General features: G+C 30.8%; 1 protein-coding gene across 1 annotated transcript in view; it reads right to left on the reverse strand.

Moving 5' to 3' along the window:
- Positions 1-1,751: 1,751 nt before the first annotated feature.
- LOC106688508 (aldo-keto reductase family 1 member A1) overlaps positions 1,752-10,085 on the reverse strand; it is a 10,749-nt gene continuing 2,415 nt past the window's right edge. Inside the window, exons 2-6 of the mRNA XM_014433001.3 lie at positions 9,278-9,439; positions 8,996-9,196; positions 6,475-6,725; positions 4,075-4,234; positions 1,752-2,004 (exon numbers count right to left, since the gene is read on the reverse strand). Coding sequence (XP_014288487.1) covers positions 1,849-2,004; positions 4,075-4,234; positions 6,475-6,725; positions 8,996-9,196; positions 9,278-9,439 — 930 coding nt within the window. The 3' untranslated portion in view covers positions 1,752-1,848. The remainder of the gene's footprint in view (positions 2,005-4,074; positions 4,235-6,474; positions 6,726-8,995; positions 9,197-9,277; positions 9,440-10,085) is intronic.

Raw genomic sequence — 10,085 nt, forward strand, 5'->3', positions numbered from 1 at the left:
CACCATTCTTCAAGGGTGGTGATGTGGGATTGGAGGGTTTGGGATACAATGTAAGGATCATTGTTCACTGACAATAGACATGTGTCATCGGCATACGTGGTGAGGATAGTGTTAGGATGGGTTGGGATGTCAGCTTTGAAAACTGTATAAAGGATAGGACTAAGGATACCACCCTGAGGTACACCAGCAGGCTGACGGAATAGGGATGAAGATGAACAAGAATTTGTAATTTACTTTAAATATTTTGTCGGAGAGATGAGAACGGATAATGAGGAAGTATGTAGGGGGTAGGAATTTACGGATCTTGTATAGCAGTCCTGGGTGCCAGACTCGATCAAAAGAGAAAAAAAGGAAAAATTAAATTCTTAAAATTTTAGCAAATTTAGTAACTTAATTTCATTAGTTCCTGATACATAGTTTAAAAAAAATCGTTTTTTCAATAAAAGAGAAATGAACAGTATTTTGTTAAATATGTCATAGGAATTTTTATTCCTACGAAGATAATCTACTTTATGGCTCAGGTTGTTATGTGGGTGCTGATAGACATTTTTATTGGTGTTGCTACCCAATATTTTTTTTTAAAGCATAGTCCTATATGCCAAATTTCTTTGATCGGTGGCTAATCAACACACAAGCTAACCATGAAAATCTTTTATCTCTATCTTTTTAAAGACAATAGTCTTTTCGCTGCCTCATATACTTACTATTATTGTATTTTTTGACCATATCTCATCTATATCTGTGTCCGATTAATGGCTTTTTGGCCAGATATTTGTTAACTTATTGAGAACATTTCATGAATTTTTGAGGATGTTAAATTTCTTGATTCTTTGATCTCCTGCAATCTGAAGAGTCGAAATCCTGGCTCCTTCTCGTGATGTAGCTGGGGCATAATAATAATAATAATAATAATCTTTATTTATTCGGGAATTAATCCCTTTAGAATAATTTACAGGCGTCAAAATTAGGCTTTAGAGTCTTAGAGTAAGTTACAAAATAGAGATGAAATTACAAGATGTCATAAAATAAAATAATACAATGAATTTAAAAAGATACAAATAAACAACAATAATTAACAGAATATATAAAATAATGGTAAAACAAATAAAATAAAACCACTTGCCATATCATAAAACATAAGATGACTTCTGATAGTAAATAAAGAGAAAAAAAATTATAAAAAATCAAATACAATTAAACTAAAAAAATAATAAATGAAAATATATAATTTCTGCTAGTGTACATATTTACAATTATAAACGAAAATCTAAGATATAAAATACAGAAAATATATAAAGCTTTTTTGAAACTTTCAATTGTTATTCTTCCGGAATTGGGTGGACAGAAGGTAGTCGAAAATACGGGGTTTGAAAATTGGAAGGGTATTAGAACTACGAATAAAGGAGAGAATGGAATTCCATCGAGAAGAGGAACGGATGAGGAAAGATATACCAAAGGCTGCGGATCGATTGGCAGTTACATATACGTCTTAAGGCCGTGACCGGGTATTACGGGAATGCATTGAGGTGGTATGGTTGGGGAACTTTTTTTTTTACGTACCGGTATAGATGTAACGGAAACTTTGTGCGTAGCTAGAAGATGATATAATATCTTTTCATTTTGTTCATACTAAATATCTAATAGTTAATCTTCCTATAATTATTTCTATCTAAATTGGTTTCTATAACATTTTTTCCCTCAATAGTAACTATATCTATATAATAAATAATAATAAGGTGTTTAAGAATAAATAAATAAAAAAGAACTTTATTCGTTATTATATATACTTTTTATACAAAAATACAGAAATATTATAATTATGGGATTTTCATTACAAAAATATAAACATTAATGGGAATTCTTTTTATAAGGAAATTCAGGGTGTTTTTCGAATTGACTCAATAGACCTGTAGAGGCGCTGCCTCCAAAAATCCTGCCTTCCTCACCTTGATCCAACTCCCTGATTCGGTCTAAATCCTCTCCAGTCAGTTGAAAATCAAATATCTTTACATAAAAAAAAAAAAATAAATTTAAAAAATATATCCTCTAATTTTTATTAGCAGAGCATACATTTGTACCAGTAGAAAATTTTTTTTTTAATTATTGTAAATCGCTATAAATTGGTTTATAATTTCTATATACTTAGTCCTATATTACAATAAACTTTCTCAACTATGGTTTTAATTATTTGAATGTTAAAAGAATATTTGTCGTTCGGTAGAACATCCTCGAACCATGAGCATTTTGTGAACGGACAAATAGTTTTATTATAGAAGAGGATAATTAGTATGAATTGATTATAACTTTAACCACTGATAAGAATATTTATTTTTACAACTAAATTTGCAATGGTTACCACAAATGGTTTCTTTGATTGACGCCCTAATATGATTCAGGGGTAGGAGACGAGGGATGATACCTTAAAATAATGTCGTTTTCCCACAAGTTCATTTTTCATTCGGTATGAAGTTTGTAATTGTTTGGTGGTACATCACTATACTATTTTAAAAACTGCAGTGAACAACAAGGAAAAAATCGTATTGGTTGGATAAAATACATCAGATTAATTATGTAAAATTGTGGTATCCAACCGGTGGTACGCGGCTCATAGGTACACCGCGAGAACCATAGAACTAGGCCACGTGAAAGGTCATAGGCCATATGAAATATGGCAGCACAAATATTTTGAAAAAAATTGGTTCAAACTGGATAATTATTGCCTTAACTGACGTTTTGGTGGTACCTATAAGGTTTTATATGGTAAATCTACTAGGAAAGTGCCTCAGAATGCACTGTTTGTTTTCTTTTAGTGGCACAAAACATTGGTCATCAACATCATTTATACCTTATATAATTTTGCATATATTTGTTTAATTTATTTTTTTTTATTATTACTTTATGTTATATGTTTGTCAGTAAACATTTTAATTCTAAAAACTGAAACACTAATTCTATTTTTTTTTATCATCGTCTCCGAGGGTTTTTGAAATATTTGGGTTTAATTCTAAGTTATTGAGGTGTTATGTGAAATATGAGCATTCTTTGAAAATATGGCTAATTGTCAAATTGTTGTTGCAATACTGGCAGTTCGGAGACATTTTTTGAATTAAGATAGGAGTGGGTGAGCCTCCTGTGACCTATTCTCAGCCTGGTCAGTACAACCTCCTCTCTACGGCATTTGCGGCAGAACCCCTGGGCTTGACGTCCTTTTTAATAATTTTCAGTTTACTTTTTGGGCTTTCATTCCACACAAATTACCCTTCATCTTTGATTTCCTTTTCAAGGGATTTGGTCATTTCTGATGGAATTAAAATTGCTTTACCCCGTCCCGTAAGAGCTAGTGCTTCTCTTACAGCATCTCTCGGAATCCACTTTTTGGCAATCTACTAATCAAATATGTGACATAGGAACCCAGCTTTGTCCCAAATCAAAATAATGGGGTGGGCCACGGACAGTTTCTGGCTTAGTGAGCTGCAAGTAGTTCAATTTATGCCAACAAGTGTGCTACAGACTTATATGGATTTGGAACCACTGATAGGGCGTAGCCCAGGTGGTTAGGCGCAGGTCCTACCAATCTGAGATCTGCGGGCAGCGCCAGTTCGAATCCGGCCTTGGTTGTAGACTTTATTCATTGAATTTCATCTCAAAATAAAAAACTTGACATCCCCACTATGGTTACAATAGGTTGGTCACTACCTATAGATGACCAGCAAGGGGCCAAAAAAAAAAAAAAGAAAGAAAACACTGATATAAATTGTTTCTTGTATGATTAATATCCAATACAACTAACACAAATGCAGTATTAACCTACAAGAATGGAAAAGTTTGGCCGATAAAATATTTGTCTCTCTTAAAAAATAAAATAAAAATTTATATTTAACCACCAAATGATTTTTTACAGGCATTTGTTGCCACATAAGACATAGAGTTACTATTGGTAAAAATGAAAAACAAAATTTTCCGACTTTTTTAAAAGAATATAGCTCAAATTCCATAGATACAACTGTTCTACCGTCGGTTCGTACGAGTTTAGGTCTCTGCTACAAGAAAATAATAAATAAAATGGAAACTTACATCAAAACATTCTCTTATTCTTTTCGGGTTCATCGCTTTTATCAATGTTGCCATTCCACATTCTGTTAAATACCTTAAAATAATCTGTGATGGCCGTTTTTTGTGCTTCTTAGCTAGGTCTAAAATCACTGGATCCTTCAAAGGGGATGGGATAAATTTTCTAAAATCATACAAAAATATATATATAAGAAGATGGTCAGGGTTGCGGTCAAAAGTAAAACAAAAATAGTTTACAACTATTTATTTTCCAATGTTTCGCCCCACTTTGCAGGGCTTCATCAGGGCTAAAAAGATACAAAATGAAACTATGTTAAGATAAAATGATAGGAATAAAAATAAAAAGATAAGATAAAATGAAAAGAATAAAAAACAACTAACAATGGCAAGAGTAAAAGTTTCATATAAAAATACGTAAAATATAAAGCTAAAAAAGTACAGGAGATGTATATAAAACAAAAACAATACGGGAAAAAAAAAAATATATATATATACAGAGATAAAATAAACGTCATGAAAGAATAATAAAAATAAAAATAAATAATAATAATGATATAAAATGACAATAAATGAGCAGAGAGTTATATAGGACAACATACCTGTCCAAATGAATAAGTTGAACAGAAAGAAACATTGAAGCAGAAGCGCGGAGGAGTGGGGAGGAGGTAGGTAGCACGCTGTATAACGGTTTCATAACGATTTCAAATACGTCGCGTATACAGGAAGTAGTGATAAAAAAAGATATATACAAAAAAATAAGTGTTAACATGATCCTCAAATTATGTTTAAAACAAAAATTCATTTTTATTTATTTTTTGATAACACTACTGTACTTAAAACTACCCTCAAAAGAATTCCATTGAATGGGATTATCTTTTTTCTATTTTGGTTAGTAGAAAAAAAAAATACAGTACGAAATCACTACCACCAGTTATGACCCCAAATCACTCGTTGTCGAAACATTAAATGTAAACAAAAGACATTTTTTATATTTGTAATTTGAATTTGATAATTAATTTTGGAAGGTTTGAAAAGTGCCATCATTTTAATAAAATATAAAACTTCCAAATAACTCCATGAATTACTCAAAAAGATTTAAATTATGTGTAGACCTCATTTACTAGCATAGCAATTCAGTTATTTATTCGAATCACGACTTCATTTTTTGTATTTGTTTCTAAATGTTTAGAAAAGGGAAATATAAATGTGATTTTTAAATTTTCTTTTCATTGTACCTTAATGATTTTATTTTAAATTATAAATAATATTGTTAAGTATTTTGAATTGTCAAGGATCATAGATGTAATATAAAAGCTATTTTGTGATAGATTGTCCTTAATTGGCCGAAACTTCGGAGTTGTAAAGAAAATAAAAGGTTTTGAGACAATAATAGATATAAATCATTTATTTAAACACTATTTTTTATTTTTTAAATCACTTATTAATTTTTCGACATATAGGCTGATGAAGAAAATAAATTTCCTGATCCAACTTTTGATAGGAATATTCTGTACATGTGGTATCTAAAATATTCGATTTTCCAATCTATCCAGGATAGATTTTTACTAACTTAAAATGCAGTTTAATTTTTTAATCAAATTAAATGTATAATTTGTTGATATAAATAAATCTAAATTTTATAATTATTACATAAAAACTAAAATGTTAATTTATTTATAATGTCTATATAATGTGTGCATAAAGTCTAAGTGTCTGTTTTAAAATTAATTGCTTTGTCTATGCTTTTAGTAATATTTACTACTTCTATTATTTTTCTATTCTTACTAAGCTTAACTATATCTAATATTTCTGGATTATTGAAATCAAATTGATGTATATATTTAATACTATGTTGTATTTATATTTTTACAATCAAATGTTGTTTGTTATTAGTATAAAAATTGTTTTTTAATAAATTGTTAAATTTAGTTAGATTGTTCATCTTTGTGGTAATAGAGGTAGGAGATTATTGTGATAGTCTATCAAGTTGTTATCATAGTTAAAGATATTCTTCAGGAAGGTACTTATTCTCTTTGATTTAAAAATGTATAATAGTTGATATTATAAAAAGTTTTCAAATTACTGAAAATAATATGTTTTAATATTAGCATGAAATTACAAATAAGGAGTTAATTATATATTATATATAAAAAAGTTAATCAGGTAAAAAGTTGATGAATAGTTTAATGAATAATGTGATATAGAGTAAATGTGTAAGCATATGTTAAATTTGTGAATTTTTTTTCTAGAAACCTGAAGATGGGGGATAACCCCGAAACGTTGTTGTCTGTGAAATAAACTAATATATTTAAATAAGGAAGATTGTGATCATTCACCAATTTCATATTAGTTCCTAGACACTCTTCTAGCAGAAGATCATTAATTTAAGAAGAAATTACTAACTTATCTCCATCTAAGCTATCTACGAATTGCTGCAGCCCAGGAGATCCAAAAGGAAATTCTGCTGTTAATACAATTCCATTCCTCTTGCAGAAAGAGACTAACTCTTTTTGCTGACAGTAAACATGAAGCTCAGTGATGAGGTTTGCAGGTTTGATGGTACAATGGTCTAGAATCCTTTGAACTTGACTGAGATTAAAATATGCCAAACCGATACTCTTCGTACGGCCAGCAGTAACCTGTTCCTCCATTCCCTGAAATGGTAAGTTTATTATTTTAGATTTTACTAACTGGATCATTTCCTAACAATATTAAACAATTAAGTTAACTCCAGCTAGCATGAGAAATGTCGTTAGCTCAATTAAATCACAACTTAATTTTTAAATAACTTGGATTTTTCTTATGAATATGATATCAATCATTTATTATCTTTGTAAAACCTTTTAAATTAAATTATTATATAAATTATTGATAAATGTACAATGAACTAGGATAAATGTGTAAATAAGGAAATTATTATTTGTGATGTTAATTGCTACCAAGGACAGTGTCGGTAACTTTGTGCATCTTAGAGTGACCTATGTATCTTGTTTGCATGTATTTCCTTTCTTCTTAGCTTGTATTTAAAAGCTACCTCGAACCTTAACATGGCTGTCCTCTATGTAGTTCTCAATCAAGTCGTATAATTTGCTGGAGAATCCTTATTTCGACAGCTGCTGGAGCATGGGGGCCATCTTGTCAAAGACGGAATTTATGTCAAAAAGCAGTAACACTACTGTTTCGGGTAACTCCAGGTTAATCGAAAGTCTTGAATTAGATTGGGGGGGGGCTCCCATAAGAAAGGCACAACCAGCGCCCACGTGGCCAGCAACAAAGGCTTACCTCCTCTAGCGCACTCGGTGGGAAAAGAAGCAACCTGCACTAGTGAGCCATCTTGTTTGTTTTTTGCCAAGAGTTCTCTTTTCTTTACTATCATCTTGAATGCAAATAAGTGAGTAGAGACTCTGAGGTGCCCCCCGGATGAGAGGAGGAAAGAGAGAGAAAGATCAATAAATGAAGGAATTCAATAAATAACGAGGAATAAAATCATCCCTCATCATCATCAACCACATCATTAAATCTATATTTTTCCATAGCCCAGTTATTCCAAATCCATTAACATATCTAACAACAAATGCTTTTTTTCGGCCACTCCCTACTACCCGTAACTTAAACAATAGATTTTCCTTTCCATTTAATCATGTTTTATTTATCAAGTATATACAGTCCATTAAAATCCAACCAGCCAAACCAAAGTGAAGTGTGCCTGGCCTTCAGTGGAAGGCGTAATTCATACAACTACCGCTACCTTCTCTGTTGAGCAGAGGGCGGAGAACTTGCAGTTGGGCGTCAGCGTTTCCTTGTCTTTCGTGGAATGGAGTATTGCCGTGAGTGGTTTGCTCTTGTAAAAACTGTTGCTAAACTGGTCATTATTATATACTCCAGGTCCTTGCTCATCGAAAAGAAGAGGCATAGAAGTCTGTAGGACTTGGAGAGCTGTATATTCCTGTCTCTTCTCTAGTAGAGTAGTCTCAGATCGTCAATTTCCTAACTTCTCCCTTTCCAGACAATCATTGTAGATATCAAAAAGTCTATTTTCATAATGGTGTATAGTGTTCTTCAGGGTCTATCTAGTTAGTCTATGGCGTCAATTCTGGAGCACGTCTAGTTGCCTGTCCTTTCACAGGAATACGAACAATATATATACAGATGGGCATCAGTTTATACCAGGCGGGTATACCATGATTCCTCTCTCACGAAACGTTCCTTATTGTCTTGGGACGGAGTCAATATAGCATCAAACAAATTTTCAATGCAGTAATTATTTCTTATATGTTTCCCGTATTGAAGGTGCAATCTCAACCGATTTCTTTATTAGATTCGCTATTCATTGTAAACTACATACAAATTTTTACATAAGGAGTATTATATCAAAAGTCAATATATCCACTTTGGGAAAGTAGATAATATTATTTTAAAAATATCATGCAAGCATCTCATGTAGATAAGATAAAATTTTAAATAAAATCACAAATCAATAAAATGTTTATTCAAAATATTGAGAAATAACATCTTATAGATAGATAAAAGTTTAAATTCTGAAATAAACAGAATCAGTCTTTTATTAAAAAAAAAAAAAAGAATTTGTGCAGTATTATGACGTTAAAGAGGATTTCTCTATACAGTAGTTATTAATTAAACATGTATTACAAACCTTAAACAAAAAACGTATTTTTAATTTACATACGCATTTTTTTTCATTATTTTTTAAATAATTTTATTTTTTAACCACTTAGAATATGATTTTTTTTTTCAAATCTAGTCTTTTTAAACATTTACTGTATAAGAGAGCTTCCATAATTAATTTAATACTTTAGAGACACAGTGAAAAATGAGTGAGTTGTATCTATTCTTTTATTTACACAACGTTCAAAATCCATTCAAAAATATTTAACTTAAATAAAATTTAAATAAATTTTATTACTTTCCAGGTTTTCAGAAAATCAGATTTTAGATCCAATAAAACTTCTCCATTCTCATTAACAGGAATCATCAAATCTCCTTCCCTAATGAAGGCCATTGGTGAACCAATTGTGAACAAATCTAAATAATCCAGTTGTAATAAATCGAGAGAAAATTTCAAAAAGTGTTCCACATCTTCGAATCTATTCCCAATTGGAGGAAGCTTAAAAAAAAATTAAATAAAAAAGCATTTTTAACAGATCGATATTCAATTATAAAATATGATTAGTAAAGTTATTAATACCGAGGCCGAAATAAAAATGTCTTCCCTCCTGATCTTGTTGCTTTGAAACATTTCTCGAAGAATTGGTCCAATCGCTTTGCATTCTCCAAACCAAGTCCTGATACCTCTGTAACCCAATCCCAAAGCAGTATTCAGTGCATTTTCCAAGTCTTCATCGTTGGTCTTAAAAATTAATTATTCTATTTAAATTTATTTTTGACATTTACAACAGTACATAAAATACATTTTTACAATATAAGATCTCGAGGGCATCTTCTTTAAGGCGCCTCGAAGGATTGTTAGGAATGGTGAAGGAAGCAAGTTGAGAAATAGTGGGTTTGGATGGTTTGGGAGTTTATAATGGAAAGAATGATATCTGGTTCGCGCTAGATGGGTTACATACAGAACACTAAAGTCTTTATGTATGATTCTCTTTATGGCAAAGTAAGGATCATTAAGGATTCTACGAAGGATTTTAGATTTTAAGGATTGGATACGAGAGGAATTCGAAGGTTCAGTGGAGCCCCAAAGCTCAACCCGTATGCACAGATGGGCCTTATTATTGTCATGTAGATCAGTTTTTTTTTTTTTTTATTTGGGCCACTATCAAAACAATCCAATGATAAAAGATCAAGAGTAGATAAAAAGTAATAGAGAGTGATAAAAACGCATAAACTTATTGAATGAGGCGAATTCGAAATGTATATAGTAATTAATTGTTTTTAATATATATAAATGTACTATATATAATTTTTACTTTTTCCAGAAAATTAAAATTTATTAAATTTTAACAGAAAAAATTAAATTTTAACTCAAAGAAGGGTAAAAA

Source organism: Halyomorpha halys, unplaced genomic scaffold (assembly GCF_000696795.3).
Source record: "Halyomorpha halys isolate HHAL.00 unplaced genomic scaffold, Hhal_1.1 Scaffold1144.1, whole genome shotgun sequence".
In the NCBI taxonomy this organism is placed as follows: domain Eukaryota; kingdom Metazoa; phylum Arthropoda; class Insecta; order Hemiptera; family Pentatomidae; genus Halyomorpha; species Halyomorpha halys.